Source organism: Gymnoscopelus microlampas, assembly GCF_963454915.1.
Source record: "Gymnoscopelus microlampas genome assembly, chromosome: 5".
Lineage (NCBI taxonomy): Eukaryota > Metazoa > Chordata > Actinopteri > Myctophiformes > Myctophidae > Gymnoscopelus > Gymnoscopelus microlampas.
The window spans coordinates 30,893,461-30,914,193 of record NC_139942.1 but is presented as its reverse complement, the minus strand read 5'-3'; the positions used below and the strand labels follow the sequence as shown (position 1 = coordinate 30,914,193).

Sequence of the window (20,733 nt, the reverse complement as noted above, 5' to 3'; positions counted from 1 at the left end):
AGTGAAAAGGTAAGCCAACTGGGCATTTGCTGCTCTTTAAGAAGGACAAACCCTTAGTGAATCTGGCCTCTATGGGTCTCTTGTCATGTGACATAGATTTTTGTCTTTACGTGTTGATTATGATATCAAATTTATCCAAGTACTGTAGCTATATAAAAAATAACAGCAGTGGTATACCATGAGAAATGTCCCTCTGGCCTTTCCGTACCTCCCTTGCATACTTTCTCATAGCCATAGCCTCAACCCATGAAGACCTGAGGCCGATTCTACAAAAAAAAGAAAAAAACAGTTTTCTGAACTTATGTTGCTATACAAGTGGTGCTCATGTCAAGGACCCCCAAAATTATATATATTTTGGCTTCACCCAGAAGCCCAGATTTGGGTGAAGAAACTTTGCTTTTTTTCCCAATTTCTTTTTTAAAAAGATCTACAAGCCAAAAGCTAAAATGACATAGATGCTTTCCCGGTTTTAATGGGTTAAATGGCAAAACCAAGCCGTCAGGGCCCCATGAAAACAGTTTCTTTATTCTAACACAATAAAAGGATTGTGTTTCTCGGTAGCCCCTTGGCACTTTGATTGTCTTGGTTCCATGGACCAACAACAGCCGGTCAAAGTCCTAATTATACTTTTTTTTACTTTTTTTCTCATGGCTATACAGTGGTTCTCAATTCGTATCACTGGGCCCCAAATTAAAGTCAATTTAAGAATTAAAGGATGGTGTAATTTAGTTTTTTTCTTATTGTCAACATAACCAACGAAACGTCCAAAAGCAAGCAAGTATGGTCTGTCATGCCGAAACAAGATACAGCTCATATCCTGAAGTCATAGAATTCCATTGTTGCCCAAAAAAACTGTCGAGACAAGTCACAGAGCCATACTGTTGCCGTGAACAGTGTAATTCATCATTGTGATGAGCATGGGCATTGTACAACTTTATGAAGTGATGCGATAGCTTTTGCATCTTCCTTTCAGAATGTAAATAAGACACTGCACAAGCTTGGGGATGTTGATGGAAAATCTATTGATGTCACTTCATAAAGTTGTTCCAGGAAAGATTACAATGACTGTGTTCATCACACTGATGAATTATTCTGGCCAAAGCATCAGAATGGCTCTGGGACTTGCTTTAACAGTTTTTTTTGGACAACAATGGAGTTATATGACTTCTGCATATGAGCTATATCTTCTTTAGGCAAAACACCATATTTATAAGTAGGTACAACTATGTTTTTGGTGTTGTAATTTGTGTAGGTTTCAATAAGAAGAAAATAGAATTATCCGTTAAAGTATTTGTGTGACTCTTGTCAAAACATCTTGGGAACCACCTATGGATCTTGATCCTTTTATTGAGAAACTACCATTCTTTCCCTTTGGTTTATTTGTTAGGTAGCCAGGAGATGACACATTTGTGACAGTGTTAAAATGTCAGAGCATTTCTCCCTGTGTTAAATCCAGCCTTCAGTACAAGCACAGTAACAAAGATGAAGAGAAAATAGGCATCCAGACATTCTGTACCCCACCAGGCTTTTATAACCACATACTGTACAGGAGTCCTTTTAGATTGTCTGGTTGAGGAAAACAAGAGGATCGCAAATAAGAAATTGAAACTTCAAAGCTTATCTTATCTGTAAATAAATGTATGCAAAATGTACATGTTGAAAACGAACATTCCTCTCTTTTTGAGTTCTGACTGTGAAGGGTGTCTTTAGAGGTTTGACGCCGCCATGATGGCTGTTACTATGACGATGTATTACAGAGTAAAAAAAAATGTGTGGTGTATGTGGTGTATAAAAAAAATTAACACTAAAGACAAAAAAACGTCATTATTGGTCTTTTGAGTAAGTTGCATTGCGTGATGAAAGTCTGAAGTGCTAAAAAAAAATCATTAAATAGGAAAAGGTACATTTTATTGTAAAGAATTAAATAAATGAAGTGTAGAAAAAAAAGACAACAAACATGACATTTTTGTATATATTGGATTTTTGTAAATTTTTATTTGAATCTAAATGCAACACAAAGTACCAAAATTCATTTAATAAAGTACACTGTGGTCATTTTCCTAGTCTCCAGCTTTTTTTGTTTGTTTATTTTAGTTTTTTTGGGGAGGAGGATGCATTTAACCCTAATATACAGGTATATGATATTTAAATTTAACTAAAGTCTTGACAACCTATCCCTTTAGCTAGAATCTGTCATGAATCGTGGGTTTTTAGTCCTAGATAACATGCATCACTAGGCTTTCTGCAATACCTGGAAAGCCTGGTTTCTGAATTAATTAAGCTATTCTGAATTAACCAGTTTCATCCGGTCTAGAACCATGCCTACTAAAAATTCTGTAGTTTTTGCAGCAGTGTTATGCTGCTGCTGGTCTCCGCCAGGCCGGGTTGCCTACCTAGGGCCGGCAAACTTTGGAAGGCAGTCATAGCCACTTTGAACTTTGGGATCTGAAAAATCTAATTATCTATACATCTGGATCACATGACCCCAGAGATAATGTGTACCGGTTTGTGTGAGTTTTGAACAAAATATGTAGGAGTAGTAGCAAAAAGTGTGTTTTGAAGAAAACACAAAACGGTGGAAAATGTCCAGTGAGAATCCAAGGAATCCAGGGGTAAAACAAAAAGTATTGTAAGAGCCACGGTTTGTACAGGCCTTCGGCCTAGGGGGGACAATAAAACATACCAGATGCAGTATTCCAAGAAGTACAGAATTTTGCCAGATTCATAAGATTACATCTTGGTCCGAACAATACAGCACACAAATAGGACATAGAAGTTTTGGAGAAATTGTCAAGTGCAAATCAGCAGCAGATCTGAAACACAAATAATGTATGACACCTGGTTCAAATCTGCTGCTGATGGGAAAATTTGCAGAAACAGAAAACAGCTATGTCACCCTCTAGAAACGCAGGACTACAGTTACGCACAGAGCCGATAGATCAGTGGTTCTCAACCTGTGGGTCGGGATCCCCAGGGGTGGTCCCCAGTTCAAATATGATTACTTTGGGGGGTCACGGCCTGAAAAGGTTGAGAACCACTGCTATAGATCCCAGTCTAGTCCTAGTTGTGTTCACATTGTAAGACTCTGCAAAAACTGAGGATGGCAATGCCAGTCCATCCAACACTTTGGTCCCAAACAAGATAAAACTAAAACTACTGGCTGGATCACCAGGGGATTTTCTGTGCACCTGCATTGTCTCAGAAGTATGGTTGCCAACCTGAAATTCAAATAAGTGACACCCAGCTGGGCGTCCCTTATTTCCAAGAAAAATAAGGGATGACCGGAAAAACTCACTGTATACGAGTATGTACAGAGTTTGTATATTAATTTAACCACTTGAACCCCAGCATCCATATTCTGGCGGGAACATTATCCAAACAATCTACAAGCTCACAACACGTTGTGTTGCGTCGTGTTGTGAGCTTGTAGATCGTCTATTTTTGGCAGAGAGATTTGGTGTGGACAGAAAAAAAGAGACAACTCAGATCCAGTTGACTAAGTCTAGACTAGAGGGTTTAAGTGGCTGACAACCTGTATTATGGTATGTACTGTATATGTTCTGTTTGAACTTGTAAGATGTGTCATTGATTGATTGTCCCTTGACTCCCTTATCAGTTCAATAAGCTATTATGTCTTTTAGGACTATTCTGTATTCCAAAGGACGGTTGGCAACCCTACTCAGAAGGATGAACCCTACAGATATTGGTGACCCCATGGCTCTTCTAGCTGATTTCAAATTCCACACATATCTCTATACAAAATTGTACTTGTGCACACTTGTATTAAAAAAATGCCACTCACCCACCACCATGGCGTCTTGGCATCAAAATGTACCTAAAGTGCCAAAAGTAAAAGTACTATTACTTTTATTCAGAATGTCCCATTTCACAAGTTTTTACAAGTTTTCAAAAACATATTTTGAAAATAGCAGATCGGCTATTTTCAAATGGCTGAAATATATAATAGGGCTGAAGTGGTTACTGTGTCTTTTGTAAATAATAATTATAATCTATGGAGTAAAAGTACAATATTTACTTGATGTAGTGGAGTAGAAGTAAAAGTACTGAAAATTGGAAATACTCCGGTAAAGTAAAAATACCTCAAAACTGTACTGAAGTACAGTACTTGACTAAATGTACTTAGTTACTTTGCACCACTGGTGGGAACCCGGCAGGGGATTGTGTCCTTGCAACTAGACTTCTAGTTTGGTGGAGGCGCCTGTTCGACAGAGAGTGTTACTGGGACAGATAGTGTTCCTACACACTTCCTCTACACTCCCCTGGGGAAACTCTTCACTGTCAGGTGAAAAGAAGTGGCTGGTGACTCCATGTGTATCGGAGGAGGCATGCAGTTGGCTACCTCCGACCAACAGTGCATGGGGTTTAGTAATGAGAGGGACTTCTGTTCAATGAGAATTGGCAGAATGACCAATTGGGGAGAAGAAGAAAAAGAAGAACATTAAAAAGGCTTTTTCTCAGTAGGTGGATCAGAAAGAATCTTTAGAAAAACTTAATTTAAAAGGTATAGTTCACCCCAAAATTACTTTTTTTCTATCAATTAGTCACCCCATGGAAACTTGAATTCATGGATATTTTTTTGTTTTTGTCGCATTACAAGCCAATAATTTGATGACCGGCAGCAGTTCCGGTAGGAGACACAAAGAGCCTCCTTTGTGTCTCCTACCGGAACTGCATGCCTACCGGTCTGCTGGTCATCAAATTATTGGCTTAGGAATGCAACAAAACCAAAGAAATCCATATATGGTCATGTGCATAGTATAGTATTTAAGGTATTGTTGATAACCTGTGTAGGCTATATAGATTGCCTCGTGGCCAGTCCCTCATTCGCTGTTCGCTGTCTTTCTTTCTTTTCGAATCCCTCGCTCAAGGGATGCTAGAAGGCATTTTTGGTTTTGGGGTGCTAAAATTGTCAGCTACATTGATAGAACACCTATTGGCTGTTGAGTTGACACTGCCAATCGTCATAAACCTTTGAGCCTTGGGCCCATATAAACCATATTATGATCAAACTGTGTTATGGTCCGTTTTACATTGTTTTTGCACTCAGGGGGGCTGATAACTGGTGTCTCTGAAATCTGATCTCTTACTTTTGCTGTTTTTCCAATTCAGCTGCACAGGCTGATCAATCATTGTTCAGCTGCAGGAACATGGTTAATAGAATCAAGGTTGTAGCCGCACCACCAGAGCAAGTTGGAACTCAATTGAAGTTGGAGGTCAAATTGAAGCTATTGAGTTCACACTGTCGAGGAAAGTAGTGGAGTAAAATAATAGTGTGCACAAGAACTTGAGTTAGAATAAAACAACCTTAGGCCATGGGAAATGTATTGTTCCTGGCTGCCAACAAGGCACTGCACACACAGCCTCTCAAAAGAAAACACTGTGATAAAAAGAAAAGATGGAATCTCTTTTGGTAATTTTCCTCATCCTCTACTAAGTCCACATGTCTATTCACGGGCCTACTGTATATCAAACCAAAAATACACAACAAAGCCCAAACCAACAGCATGTGAGTTAGCAGAGCAGAAAGAGATACCCAAGAAAAATGGGGAGCGTATAGGTACAGTACATCTATGTTCCCTAACTCCAAACCCAACCCCAACCTAAGCTGAAGAGATATAGGGTTGAGGAACCATAGAGCACAGAGCACACTGTAGGGCTAATGCCAAAACATTTACTAAAACAAATTAGTAAAATGACTAAAATCATTAAAATATGGGACATTTAAGGTAAACTTGAACATTGATTGTGTTAACAGTATAGAGGGAAAAAAATACTATTTATACAGCTCTGCTTGAGTCTGTGAATTACCTCATATCGACTTTGTATGTAATCACGCCTCACAAATAATTACTTTGCCTCAGGTGTGAAGACCCCTGAAGTTTGTGAATAAACAAGTGTTGTGATGGGGGCATGCACAAACTGGGGTGGGTTTGGATTTTTTTATTGCTTCAAATACTGGCAAGTATAAGGCCAGCATTAACAGGGTACTTATTTGTTTCTCATCATTGCCAACAATGTTAATAAACCTCCTCTGATTCCGTCTCTGATCATTTATTCAGAGTTTCAAAAAGTGATGTCATTGGCATTATCTTTCCGTTTCTGTTGTGAGAGCCACAATATCAGCCCAGAAATGACCATTGGCCTTGGATAGCAAGTTAGCAATTTTGTTAACTTTAGTCAGTGCAATTCAAATGAATTAACTTTAGAATCTAGTCATTACACCATCTGTACACTACACAAACAGCCGGTTCAGTTACTTGTTCAAGGACACTTTGGTACAGCAAATGCTGTAGCTGTTGTGGAAATTAGCTGGCTAAACTCTGGGCCTTTGTCCACTTTAGATAAAGGAGGTAGTGCATGCACTGTGCAGACTGCAGGCTCACCTGGATCTAATCCTGAAGATGGTGATCAGAACATAAAATTATACAGCGAGTGGTCAGTAATCACAACAATTCATAATAAAATATATTTATTTTGAAATTACTGTCTTCAACCACAATGATATACTAGTGGACCTTAAATTCTGAAAGTGCAAACAGTATATATTACTTTACCTTTTTACAGACGTTAATAATCACATTAATTATCCCATTTTTAATTATCCCATCACTGGCAGTGATTAAAGTGTGTTAAATCATTGTGGAATCAGAATATTTACATACTGTACATGCAAATACTGTATATACACAATCACTAATGAACAAAACACAATTTCTGTAAAGCACATTTTTTGGCAATAAAAAGATAAGAGCTGCAATTAGACTTTACATAAGAAAATATTAAACTTTACATAACAAAATATTATTACACAATGTGTTATTTGTTTTTATAAAGAAAAATGCACTGGATGACTGCAAAAGCATTTGCATGGGAGAGGTACACAATTATACACTATGTGATGCACTGTACCGTGTCAGGAACTAAAAGTCAACCCTTGTTTAACCACTTAAACCCCATATGGTTGAGCGGAGTCCCTCAGGGCTCTATGCTGGTGTATTTTCCACTTTTCTGTTATTGTGGGGAAAGCTTTTGCTGAAAATAGCCCATCGACAAGCTTACAGCGCGTCGCAGCCGTATTCCTTCCACAATACGGATGCTGGGGTTTAAGTGGTTAATGATATCATAGATAACTGTGTTAGTATATAACTGGTAACTTGGTTAGAGATGACCAATCCATTTTACAATTAGTTATTTTTTCTTTCATCAAAACGTAATTATGTCCTATTTTATACTTCAGCTATTTGAAAATAGGACCTCTACAAGCTCACAATGCATCGTGACTTGTGACACGCTGAGCTTGTAGATGTGCTATTATTTTTTTTTATCATTTTGAATGATGTGACAAATCTTGACATTTTGAAACATTTTTGATAAAAATAGGGCGCCAGGTTTATAGTGGTTAACAAAAGTGACCTCAGACCACCACATAAAATCAGGCACCCTGGTGAGTGACTAACACTACAGCAGTGCTTAGTTCTCACTACATGGGTTGGGAAACAAAAAAATGGTTCACGAGTTGCTCTGGCAAGTTAAAGAAATTTACTTTTAACGGACCATAGTGTTATTATTGGATTTCTGACTTCATGTTCAATGTACAGTTACCTGGGCAAAACCCTTTGAGAACCACTGAGATTAAGCTGCACTTAGAATGTGATTTGGGCTATTCACCAAAAGTGTTCCTGTGCCAGTATAAGTGCAGCAGGCACATCATAAAACTGTCCCTGTGCCAGTTAAGTGCAGTGGGCACATCACAGGAGAAATAGCAGTGTAGCTTGAAAGGTATGTTAGACCAGTGCCTCCCAACCTCGGGTTCCGTCTCCAACGATCACAGAGTGAGGCCATGTCTGTTTTGAGGTAGTCAAAAGTAAGATTTCAATGTAGAACAAAATCATAATAACTCAGTTTACCAGACCATTTCTACAGAAGTCCTTATCTAAATTACATACAAAAATCCCTTTTATTCTATCTTATAGCTACATTATGTAACTTTCTTTTTGTGAGTAAAATGTTTTGACCAATCTGTATGGTAGAGTATGTTAATACACTATAACGAACACAACTATGGTTGTTCTATTTGGTTCTCTTCTATTGAGAAATGTAGATCCTGTGGTTTGGTTTACAAGTGGTACTGCCTGAAGGTTCAATTTCTCCCTTAAGCAAGCAGGCGTGCTCTGCACTTGCATGGGGGGGGGGGGGGGGGGGGACTGGGTTCAAAATCCCCGGTAGGACATGAAAGTTACAGAGCTTTAATATAATAAATATAACTAATAATAATAATAACGCCCAACAAGGGACACCTGCTGCTACTCAGCGGCTGCCAGCTGCTACAGTAAGTTAGGATGGGTCAAATGCAGAGGCCCTATTTCCCCACAGGGATCCATAAAGTTGAACTTATATCATAAAATATTGCAGCTTGTGACCTGTGCCAGAGAATCAGCTTTTCTCAGATGTAAGAAGAGTAAAACAATTATGTGAACCACTGTCCAAGCCACAACATGTCCGGTTTGATGGAACAATGACATATCCAAAAGGAGGGAAAAAAAGAACAGGACTAAGGTCAATTCACTTTCAGTTGACTGCTTCAAAATATTGAAAGTGAATAAATGAACTAATAATAACAATAATAATACACATGGCTTTATGTGAAATATTATTTGGTTCATATCAGGAGCTTTAAATTATCAAGCCAATTAGCCTTAGTGACATTTGTTGTTGGAGCTCACTTTCTAGTGTCTTTTTACGTGCTTATCTAGCATAGCAATAACATACCGTAGCTGCTACAGTATATTTGATATAAGAGTTCACCTGGCCTCTTGCTATCAGATTTGTTTAGGAATTATTTTCACCTTCATTTTATGTATTACATTACTTATTTGTATTTTACATTATTTTATTTCATGTTATCTTATCTTATTCTCATATAAATCCCACCTTTACATCTAGACCTCCGGTGTATTGGTGAATTGGGTAACCTTTGGAATGCGATCATCACATCCTATTTAGAAAATTTAAATGTTGTAAAACGAAATGAAAAGGAATGTTGTACATGTCTTATAGGGCTGTGAATCTTCTGCTATCTCATGATTCGATTAGATTCCGATTTGATTAAAAAGCATTTTTTTCAAATCAAAACGATTCTCGATTTTGGGGAGCAAAATGTCAAATACAACATAAAAAAAAAGAAGACTTAACTAGATTTTTGGAAATTGTGAATCGATTTCAACACCCCTAGACCCTGCAATAGATGGCAGGGAATTGTAATCAGTCGTGTCTGTTTGTTTGTTTGCAAGATGACTTGAGAGAATGGACAGGCAGATTTTAATACAACTTGGAGGGAATGATCACTACACTTTTCCGAAGAGAATATAATTAACTTTTGGGGTGTTCTTGAGGCAACTTTTTGGACAAAAGGTCAAATATCAAGGTCACAACCAAGGTCTGACCATGATCTGACTGTCAGGAACATAACATGCGCACATATAGAAACATATATAGGCAGACTTTTGTGAATTTCATGAAACCTCCTAGGATTGGTCAGTACTCAGTAGACTACCTGAAGAGATTAACCCATTAAAACCCGGAAAGCATCTGTGTCATTTTAGATTTTAGCTATATATAATATAGCAATTCTTCTCTTCTAGGGGTACCTGGCACAAAACATTTTCAGATGGGGGGGGTCTGCGGCCAAATAGATATTTTGGGGGTCCTTGGCACTAAAAAGATTGAGAACTACTGATTTAGGTCTTAATGGGTTAAGGTAAGCATTTAGGTCAAGCATGTCAAAGGTCAAGCTCACAATCAGGACATATACGTAGAACAAGAGATGTTGGTGCGGACACGGTTTGCACCCTCAAGCACATTTGTTTATCTTATATTGGGAATGGCTTGAAATCTATTTCTTCCCCATGGGCATCTATTGATGTCTATCAGCCAACAAGTCCTTCAGAAAGACTCTAGCATAGCTGCAAAGGCCACTCGGTCTGCAGTACAGCTCTGATTATAGACCTTAAATCTAATTATGTGGCTACATAAGAGTCCTTGACAGTTCAGTTTCACTCACTGTAAAAACCAGACAAACTTTGAATATCAAGGGTTGCAATTATTGTTCTGAGATAATCTATGAATGCTTAATAGACAGACCAGACCCTGAATAACGTTAGTGTGTTACCATCTCTGCAACTAGCTCCATAATGTAGTGCTTTGACCACAGACTACTGTACATACAGTATATTCTGAGTTTTCATTTTGAAATACCTCTTCTCCTTCTCATAAGTTCAAAGATATATTCTAAATATATACATAACTTGGCCAAAGATATTTTCACACATCTTTTATGCATAGAGCCTTCATAAAAGGTGTTATGTGGTCCACAAGTTGGCAACTGCAGGCCATAAATAATGCATATCCATAACTGTTTGTATATCTAGCTCAACCTTCTTGTCTTCTGTCTTAAAAACTGATTCCTGAGTCCACACTTAGTTTGGAGTTTGGTTTGGAAAGCTTGTGTAGGTATCTAGCATTTTACACACACACTGCAATTGTGCCAGTGCTGTGTTCTAGACTAGTTAAACCCTTAAACCCTGCTAACCTGACATTTAAACCAAAACACGCTGGGTACGTTCAGACAAGCCACGTGACTGGTCGGAGACCTTCTGACCGTGCTGTTCATTCCCAGAAATTATGACTAGCTGTGCTTCAATGATTTCAGTGCCAACCGGCATGGGTTGACAGTAACATTATAGAGCTTAACCCTGGGACAGTGTAAAAAGGAAGAAGTTACCCCAGCATGGCACCTGGGGTTCATAGTGAACAGTGTCGACATGGGAAGGATTATTCGTCTTTGTGTCTTGTACGGAAGCGTTCCAGCAGCGCTCGCAGGATATTCCCAGGGATCCGCTGGTGCTGGTCAATGAGGGACTGGACAGCATGCTGCACCTGGGCACGCCACACAAAGGACAGGACAGCTAAATTCAACACACTTTAACCACACGCTGGTCAACCCACCGTCAACACATGCCTTTTTTTTCCAATGAAAGAAGTTATACTTCAATTATACTCAAAATCCATAAGCTCAGAAAAAGCCCATCAAAGATCTGGGTTATCACACCTCTCACAGCAGTTATTAAGTATTTTGTGATCCTAATACTGCTCTGTGTTATATTGAGTTGAGTCTTTAAACTCCCCTCCTTGGTTTGCATGATTACATGTTTGCCTACTTGTGGCACATTCAATCATACAGTATGTGTTTATACACACACACACACACACACACACACACACACACACACACACACACACACACACACACACACACACACACACACACACACACACACACACACACACACACACACACACACACACACACGGTACTTACTTTTTCTGCCAGCTCAGCTGCATTTAGGTCGGGGTCATATGGGATGGGATCACCCAAGTAAGTGCGGAATTTTACGGGGAAGCCTCCATACACTGGAGCTATGGGAAGCCGAAATCTCTCATACACCCACCGGAAAAACCCTAGACAAGGTGGGGGTGAAGCATTGACATACATGAGATAAGAATGAAGGGAAGTATAACACAGAAAGAAGCAGAACGGGAGGGAGAAAACCACAAACAAGGATGGAGAGGAAGTGAAAAATATAGACATGATGACAGGGAAACGTTATTACACTCCTGCTGCGTTAGGAGGATTGATTTGCAAATGCCCCATTCAAAGGGTTCAATTGTTCTCGTTTAGACGCTGCCTCATTGGGATCTATTTGCGTACACTTCTTTTTTTAACTCACTGTGGCTGACATGGAGAGAAATATCCCCCTTGTAGACATGCAATGCAAGACGTTTAGATATGAATCGTTAACCATAATCAATAACACTCATAAGCATCATAATTTCGTGCTTGTCAATTTTTAGCCCCAGCAAGGATGAAAACAATATAAAATACATTTTGGGAATGTGTGGACGCTCTTGTATGTTGCCGAGCATTTCTATGATATACCAAGCTGCATCCAGCTCTTAAATTATTTGGAGTTGAATGCACCAGGATCACAAATGGAATAAACATTTCCGAGTGCAACACAATGTGTACAAAGGCATCCTGCACATGGCCTGTTGCCTCGCTCAATACAGTACATCTCTGACATGTTTACCACATCCAGCACCATGTCATACTGCAGGTATATCAGAATGTTTGGAACTGGTCTTTTAGTTATGTAAATGTGTTGTCACTTGTCAAAAACAAGGCATCTACAAGCTAAACACGTTGCGATGCGTAGATCTGTTATTTTTGGTAAGTGACACCCTTGCGCACTGGAATATAAATTAAGCTAATGTGAACAATAGCTATAAGGCCTAAGCAAAGACATCTTGACTCTTAGAACAACAATATCAGATCATATCATAAAGCAAAAAATGAACAACATAAGACAAAAGTGAAGGTCGGATAAAGGCAAACATAATAGTATAATATGTAATTCTACCACAATTCGCCCTCACCACTTGCTCCTTGTGAGTCATGCGGACATAAGTATGAAACAGACTCCCATCATGTCTGACATGTCTGCCCTCTCTCTCGTCTCGGTTGTCTGTCTATGTGTCTATCTACACTCTCCTATCTAAATAAATCATTTTTTTCAAAAACATGGTCTTAAAAGAAAGAAAAGAAACGAAACAAAAGTGCAATGCAAGTCAATACGTCAAGCTGTGTCCAGGAAGGTACTAGAGCCAGCTACTTGAAATGTCATCCTTTTCAGATGAAACAATAATAAAGGGGTAACCAGGTGGTTTAACGTACTGTATAACAAACTCACTAATGAAGTCATGGGCACTACGTTTAGCGTATTGAATTTTGTAACTCCAAAATCCAATACACTGAACGTAGGTTCCAGACTACGAGGTTGGAGGGGGGCTTATGTATTCCAATGACTCAACATACTGTAGTTTTGACTGCTTTTTCCTGTACTTACTCAGTGGTCCCAGCGACCGGAAGCCTTCCCGCACGTTCGCAGTAAACATCGGAATGATTGGCTTGAAAGAGTGACAGAAAGGCAGAGAAAGCAAATGAAATAAGAAATTACAGGGATGACAGGATTTCTGTAGAGCAAAAATCTTAAAAATATGAAAACAATAACCGAGTTTATACACAGTGCTTGAACAATCAAATAATGTAGAATAAATGTCTTATAATAATAGAATAATAGCGTTTAACAGCAGAGGATACAACAAGTAGTGTATGTCTAAAAATATATATATACAGAATGGACTAAATCAAACACAAATACACATACCACTTTTGAGTCGATGGCGACTTGTGCAAATCCTTTGCGTTTGCCCCAGAGCAGCTGGTAGGTCTCGTCGCTGAACAAAGCCTCCCTGACCCCGCCCGGAGAGATGCCCAAGAGATGGCCACTCCGTAGGGCCCGAACACACTCCTCCTGGGGTCCGTGAATCACACTAAACACCTCTAACAGCAGCTTGAAGCCTACAGCAGCAAAGGGAACACAACGAAATAGAACATAAGAGAGGAAATCAAAGCATGGGAGAAAACGTGAGAGAGAAGCAAAGGGAAGAGCCAGATAAGAGAATGAGAAGAGTTACATTATTTCTCTGCTTTCGGGGTTACATGTGTGCAAAAGCAGCCAAACATATACTACTACAACAGTACAATGCTACGATCACTAAAGACTTTTGTCGTATAGACTGCAGGTGTAAAATCACTAGATAGCTGAAATGCCTTGAATCATCTATCATCCATCATTCAACCAAAGGAAGAAGGCAGAGGAACAACAAACTGTCATATTCTTCCTTCGTACTTGCTCTCATTATCTATTTACTACACATGGCTTTGTTGAATCCTCCATTCTGATTGATCAATTAGGGTCCAGGGACCCCCAGAGATCCTTGGAGGCTGGTGTGTCCAAGGGGTCGCTAGCCAGTACAGTACCGAAGTCCTGACGTCACTGCCACTACCCCTGGGTCACAACGTTATTTTTTATTTAAGGCAAATGTTAGATTGTGTCATATACAGTAGGAACTGTGTTGCAAAAATAAACCCTCCCCCCCCCGCAGTGATTTTGTCAGGTATGTGATTCTGTGTCGTCTATGATATTGAGTTACATTTGATAAGATAAATGAGTACTTTTTCAACGTCAGTTGATGCTTCATATCCATTATGAGTAAAATCGCTGGGTTGGTTTGTTTATTTTTGGAACACAGTTCTTACATGACGCGATCTAAGATTCCCCTATGGGAATTCCAGAACAAAAAATAACACAGTGACCCAGGGGTATAGCGCCATAGAGCGGCAGTGATGTCGGACTTCGGTGCTCTATTTCTCATGTACAATTATGATTATTGAATTAAAACCAAAACAAATGGGGCTCCATGGCCTTAAGATAGTCAATTTTGGGGTCTGTGTGTGACAAGAAAAAGTTTGAAAACCCATGAAACAGAACGCTTGAATAATCTAATTAACCTTGCGACACATTGTGCAATGTTCAGCGTTAACATCAAATAATGCTTTATCTTGCAGCGAGGCTGGAGCCAGTACGCCTGGAAGCACACAGCTCCAACACGGCTGGAAAGACAGCATCTCAGCATCTTTTGTAGTTAGTTATTGGAAGCAGACAAGCGTATTAGTCATGGTTAGATAGGGTTTTGATTCAGCCCGTCTGTCATTTTATGTTTACAGTCTTATGCTCAATAAAAAATGCCGGTGTGTGCAATCTTCCCCTCCTGTTTGTGTGTGTGTGTGTGTGTGTGTGTGTGTGTGTGTGTGTGTGTGTGTGTGTGTGTGTGTGTGTGTGTGTGTGTGTGTGTGTGTGTGTGTGTGTGTGTGTGTGTGTGTGAGCTTATGGAGAGACCCTGGCTGAAACTATGACATTAAAAACACACAAACAAAGCTTTTGATTACTGGTTTTGGCATTGATTACCATGGAAACAATCACATCTTCAGAGCATTTGGGTCAGCATACAGTAGCTGAGGGCAAATGGGTCAAATAAGGGTCCTGACCTCCAACAATCAAACTTTTTGCAATCATTGTGGTATCCCGGGCTGTGCCATTGGATAAGACTTTCCCAGTATGCCTCTGGACACACACACACACACACACACACACACACACACACACACACACACACACACACACACACACACACACACACACACACACACACACACACACACACACACACACACACACACACACACACACGGTCTGCTGTTGTGTTATTGTGCTTATTGCTTGAGTTATTTGTGATTATTATGTTGATATCAGAGATCACGTTAGGCTGGTTAATACTTCCTATCCACACATTTGCCGTTCGATCCTTATAGATGTTGTCGTCCCACTTGGCGTAGTAAACAATATGCACCACGTGAATGCACGTCCTCTAGAGGCCTACTGTATGTATGCATGTGTGTGTGTGTGTGTGTGTGTGTCCATGTACCTGGGACATTGAAGACAAAGTGGTCAGCTACAGAGTGACAGGTGCGTCCTTTCTGGATGATAACATTGGCCAGGAAGTAGTAGTAGTCAATGGGGATAGCTCCATGGTAGTAAACAACCAACGCTCCACCTTCATCTGGGATCTTCTCCATCCCATGGATTTCATAGCCTGGGAGATCGCAGAAGGGTAAGATGCATGGTGTATTTTTTAACCACTTCTAAACCCTCTATTCATAAGAAAACGGACCCGAGTTACTGTACAACGGTACTTGGACCGTTTCTTTTGTCTACACCAAATCTCACTGCCCAAAACAGGCTATTTTTGCCTAATGTTTGCCCCCAGATTAGGGACACTACGTTTTAAGTGGTTAAAGTCAGTCTACTTTCAACAGTCTACTTAAAGGCAGTATGTTTTAAGTACTTACTTGCCACTCATCTTTCTATCTTGGCAACGACATGGGTCCTTGCAGGAGACGCACTCCACACACACACACACACACACACACACACACACACACACACACACACACACACACACACACACACACACACACTTACCATGCCATATGGCTCCATGTCCGTCCCACAGAATAGCCAGGGTCTTCCTGGCTCCATCCCAGAGGTTATTAGAGCGCAGAGCCTCTCTCAGCTGGTTCTTTCTCTGTCGGAGCAGATCAGGGCAACAGGAGGCCGCAATTATTCACTTCTAGATAATGACAACATGGCAATTAGAGCAACAGCTCCTCTATGTATCACAGCCTATTCACAACCACCCAGTTGGCCATGTTCCAACCTGCGCATCTTGGTAAATGCTCTCCATCATTTGGTCTCAGAATAACTGCTGCATTGTGACTGAGTGAGAACTGAAGTGTCATCAACACTGTCTTAAAAATAAATGGGAATTAATGTCCCTCGCATGGTTGAAAGAGGTAATGAAAAGGAGCATATTTTTTCCATGCCAACAATACTGACATTTTCAGAATGTTCGTTAAAGTGTATCGATAACACAACACTGGAGAAATTGATTATTGACCTGCCCAACATAGTCACAATGTGGATTTCTGTTAAATGCATAATATTTCTGGTCACATCCGCATTGCAAACATGTGTACCTGCCACACAGACAAATCCTCAGTTAATTTAGCCATTGGTAACTCGGAGTTACCCTATGTAGCTTGTAGATCTGCTATTTAACACTCACTTTTTTAATTTTATTTAGGGATTTCTTTTTTTCTGAATTTATTTTGAATATGTCTAAAAATGCGTGATTCCTTTTTAAGATTTTTGAAAATATTTCTAAATACTGTAATAATAATAAATAATAGTAGGAAATGCAAATTCTTCTGATATTTACTCGGGTCACAGGCCCATGTGTTGGGACCCATTGTGTTGGGAAACACTGCTTTCTCCTACCTGGTAGAGGTGAAGGAAGAGTATAGACAGATAGAGCAGTAAGACGATGAGGAAGGGCAGGATGAAGACGACGGCCAGAGGGGTGAAGATCCACACAAGGTACTGCAGAAAGCTCAGGTAGTCCTCCAGACATCCAATGCCTGCCCAGTCCTCCCATGAGTGAAACACACACACCTACAGTATAAGGAGTAGATGAGGGGTGAATCCAATGATTGAATAATTAGATCATTTTCTAATAATTTTATAAATAAATCAAATAATTAATTTAGTGATGCATCATTTGAGATCCTCTTGAGTAGAGCGTGACTGATGCCAATTCTGTGGATCTCATGCCGATCCCGATTTTGGAGAGTCCTAAACCACAAACAGCCTTTACACCTATAAACAAATAAAGTAAAAAGTGCAACATTTTCTAATCATTCTGATAAACTCTGATTTAAAGATTTTCTAAATGTTCACCTATAATGACATGCCCAAAACAAGGACTCCAGATTGAAAGTGGTAAAAAAACAGGACATAAAAGGTACTTACTCCACCTTATGTCTTACCTCAGCAACTTACCAGACCGGATAGATACGGTACTATGTGTAAATATGTAGATTGTTTTTATTGATCTCCCTCCCTCTGTTCCCCCCTTCCCTTTCTCTTATGGAAATAACAAAAACCATGGGGCTTCGACAAAAAAAAAGATCACCCACTGTATTACACTAGTAAACCTGTGACAATAAAGTTGATTCTGATTCACATTGGCTGCACAATTGCTGATATATATAATGGCTGGCCCTACTTTTGAGGAAGATGATGTCCGAAATGAGAACGCCCCAATGGGACATGATCCAAGATGAGTGGTCAACAATGATTTGACAAGATCTGCATTGGAGGACCAAAATAATCCATGGACAACAAAATAATCCATGGACAACAAAGTATACTAGGCAAATTAAATATAGGCTATGGAAAGATTGACAGCCACATACAGTACAGACAGGCAGCGATCAAACCCATAAAATAGCAATTTATTTCATTTACCGTCTTTTTCAAATCAGCCAGCAATCCCGGCATCAGTACAGCTCATACACACACACAAGAATTTAGGGAACAATCGTGTAATCAATTACTACTACTACTGGGTAGAGTCTCAGAGAAACCAAAAGTCCAGAAAGTCCAGAGATCAGCTCTCTGATGTGTGTGTACTCTCTCACACACACACACACACACACACACACACACACACACACACACACACACACACACACACACACACACACACACACACACACACACACACACACACACACACACACACACACACACACACACACACACACACACACACACACACACACACACACACATTGGGCAGACATTGAATGGGCAGACATTGTGAAATCCAAATATATGTCAACAGTAACTCATCCCTGGAGATTAGCTAATACCTTGAACAAATGGTACAATATGTCCATTGATATAAGAACAATACATAACACAGGATGTTGTATAAAAGCGTGTAAAAAAAGATGAACGCACTGGAAATGTGTCATGTACTGTACCAGGTTACTGTATCTACGTATATGCAAAACAAATAAATATGCACAACAGGGGCATGTGCATACATGAGAACATAAATATGTACAGTATGACCATGTCCACCCATGTGTCGTGTGTGCATGCCAACACATACGCACGCACACACACACACACACACACACACACACACACACACACACACACACACACACACACACACACACACACACACACACACACACACACACACACACACACACACACACACACGCACGCACGCACGCACGCACACACACACACACACACACACACACACACACACACATACATACCAGGAAGGAGACAGAGTCCTCTGCTCCCCACAGGCAGGATTGATTGGCACTGTGTGACATCCTGCTATGTCCACAGCTACCGCGGTCAGTCAGTCAAACCAGTCAGTCAACCAGCTAGCTGGCAGAGACGGGTAGAGAGCCAGCCAGCCAGCACTGGGTGGAGGAGGCTGAACACATCTGCTGTTCAGGCACACCTGTGTGAGTGTGAAGAGAAGGACCACAAGTCAGAGGTGGACAGTAACTAAAGTACCTTTACTTGAATAGTGCACTTAAGTAAAAAAAAACAACAACAAAAAACATTATTATACTTCAATATTGTACTTTTGACTCCACTACATGTAGAGACTCGTCCGGACCCAAACTTACTAACATATATAACCACTCTATTTCAAATAAGTAAAAAGACAATTTCTAATCTACAATTTTTTTTATGATAATGATAATAGCTTGAATTTATATAGCGCCTTTCATAAACCCATGGATGCTTTACATCAAAAACAATGAGCAACCAACAAACAAACAACCAAACAAAACAACAAACAACTATTTTCCATACGCCTGAGAGAATAAGTGTCTGTTCATGGCAAATCTCCAATGGGAGAGTGTTCCACAGGGTGGGGGCGGGGGGGGGGGGGGGCTGCCACACTGAAGGCTCTGTCTCCAAAGTTCGATTGTATGACATTCATCAACTAAAATGTAGTGTGGTGAGTGGTGAAAAAGTAAGGAAGACTCCATCAGTCCTGAAATGACTGGCATTTGATGGCGAGCCGACAGCAGATATCCAGGTCAGCTGAATATGAATGCTTGAGACCTGGGGGCGTGTCTCAAGTCCTTGCATTCCAACAGGTGTTAATAACATACTGGTGAAACTGTTTCCACTGCCAGCAGCATAGGGCCCTTGTGTGACACAATGAAGACAGGCAGAGTTGCCTTCATTCAGTGTGCAGATCGAGCAGGGAAACTGGATAATCTATGCCATTGGTTAAAAGTGGGGTACCCTGGGGTCCTTGGGGGGGGGGGGGGGGGGTATAAAAGGTCACAGCGCGGCACAAGCTTGTAGATTTTTGGAAAATCTTTCAATACCGGTATATATATTTTTTTTTAAGCGAACATTTTAACACAATCTTTGCTTCTAGGTCCCTGGCACAAAATATTTTCAGATGGGGTTCAAGCAGCCAAATACTTATTTTGGGGGTCCCGACATGAAAACGTATGAGAACCATCGTTTGAGATCTACGCAATCATGGCCCCCTGAGGAGCCCCCTCAAGGACACCTGAGGGCCCCCGGACCCCATTTTGAGAACCACTGCTGTAGAATACCAACTCTGGCTACAATTAAAGCTTTGATAAACTTATGACACTGTCAGGAATGTATTCATTCTGTAAATAAAACAATAGTTTGTATTTAGGCATTACTGTCGGCCATTTCAATATTTAGTATCAGGACTAATAAATAACAGTTCTGTGACATAATAATACATAAATAATATGCCTATACAAGGCTGTATACATGTTGCTAACGTAGCCACAGACATGTTTGTGTTCTACACAGACGTCGTCTTCTTCAGATTACTGACATCTATACAGACTAAAGCATTAACAACCATTTAGATGCTTTAAAATATGTGTATGGAACATGTCTAAATAATAAACAGTCATCTGACAGCAAGCCAATAAATAACCTCAAGTTCGTCGCCTTTACACCAGATATGAAGATGAAAACATCGCTTCACTCCAAGATCTTTTGGAGATGGTTACTAATTAAGGTCTCGGGTTATGTACCAATATATCACACAACTATATAACAAACACACACACATAAATAATAGACATTTTGCACCTACATCTTGTTGTTGATCAATGATGTGTCACTTGATTCTCCTGAGTGAAGGAAGGCGACGTACCCGGACGTACCCCGTTCCATCCGGAAGGTTTTGGATGCAACACAACCAGTACTGCCATGTCGGCTTTTTATAAGCGACTTTGCATTTGTGTTG

General features: G+C 40.1%; 1 protein-coding gene across 3 annotated transcripts; it reads right to left on the bottom strand.

The window, feature by feature from the left end:
• Positions 1-6,487: 6,487 nt before the first annotated feature.
• On the bottom strand, positions 6,488-20,665 carry tmem68 (transmembrane protein 68). Of its 3 annotated transcripts, XM_084056425.1 has the most exons (9): positions 20,581-20,665; positions 18,737-18,930; positions 16,878-17,051; positions 16,023-16,125; positions 15,466-15,633; positions 13,305-13,498; positions 12,984-13,044; positions 11,399-11,538; positions 6,488-10,956 (listed from the first exon to the last, which is right to left on the bottom strand). In XM_084056425.1, exons 2-9 carry the CDS (start codon positions 18,794-18,796, stop codon positions 10,852-10,854), a joined length of 1,005 nt encoding a protein of 334 aa, XP_083912551.1. In that variant the 5' UTR covers positions 18,797-18,930; positions 20,581-20,665; the 3' UTR covers positions 6,488-10,851. The 3 variants fall into 3 exon arrangements, with proteins under 3 accessions (XP_083912551.1, XP_083912552.1, XP_083912553.1); XM_084056426.1 differs by lacking the exon at positions 15,466-15,633; XM_084056427.1 differs by lacking the exons at positions 18,737-18,930; positions 20,581-20,665 and having other exon boundaries at positions 16,023-16,170; positions 16,878-17,008.
• Positions 20,666-20,733: the final 68 nt, after the last annotated feature.

Bases quoted from the DNA above. Each gene is read 5' to 3' on its own strand.
- tmem68 (XM_084056425.1), bottom strand. From the start codon at position 18,796: ATGTCACACAGTGCCAATCAATCCTGCCTGTGGGGAGCAGAGGACTCT. The intron at 16,126-16,877 runs GTAGGAGAAAGC...CTGCTCCGACAG, and splicing joins TCTTCCTTCACCTCTACCAG to AGAAAGAACCAGCTGAGAGA. The intron at 10,957-11,398 runs GTAAGTACCGTG...TGGCGTGCCCAG, and splicing joins CAGCTGAGCTGGCAGAAAAA to GTGCAGCATGCTGTCCAGTC.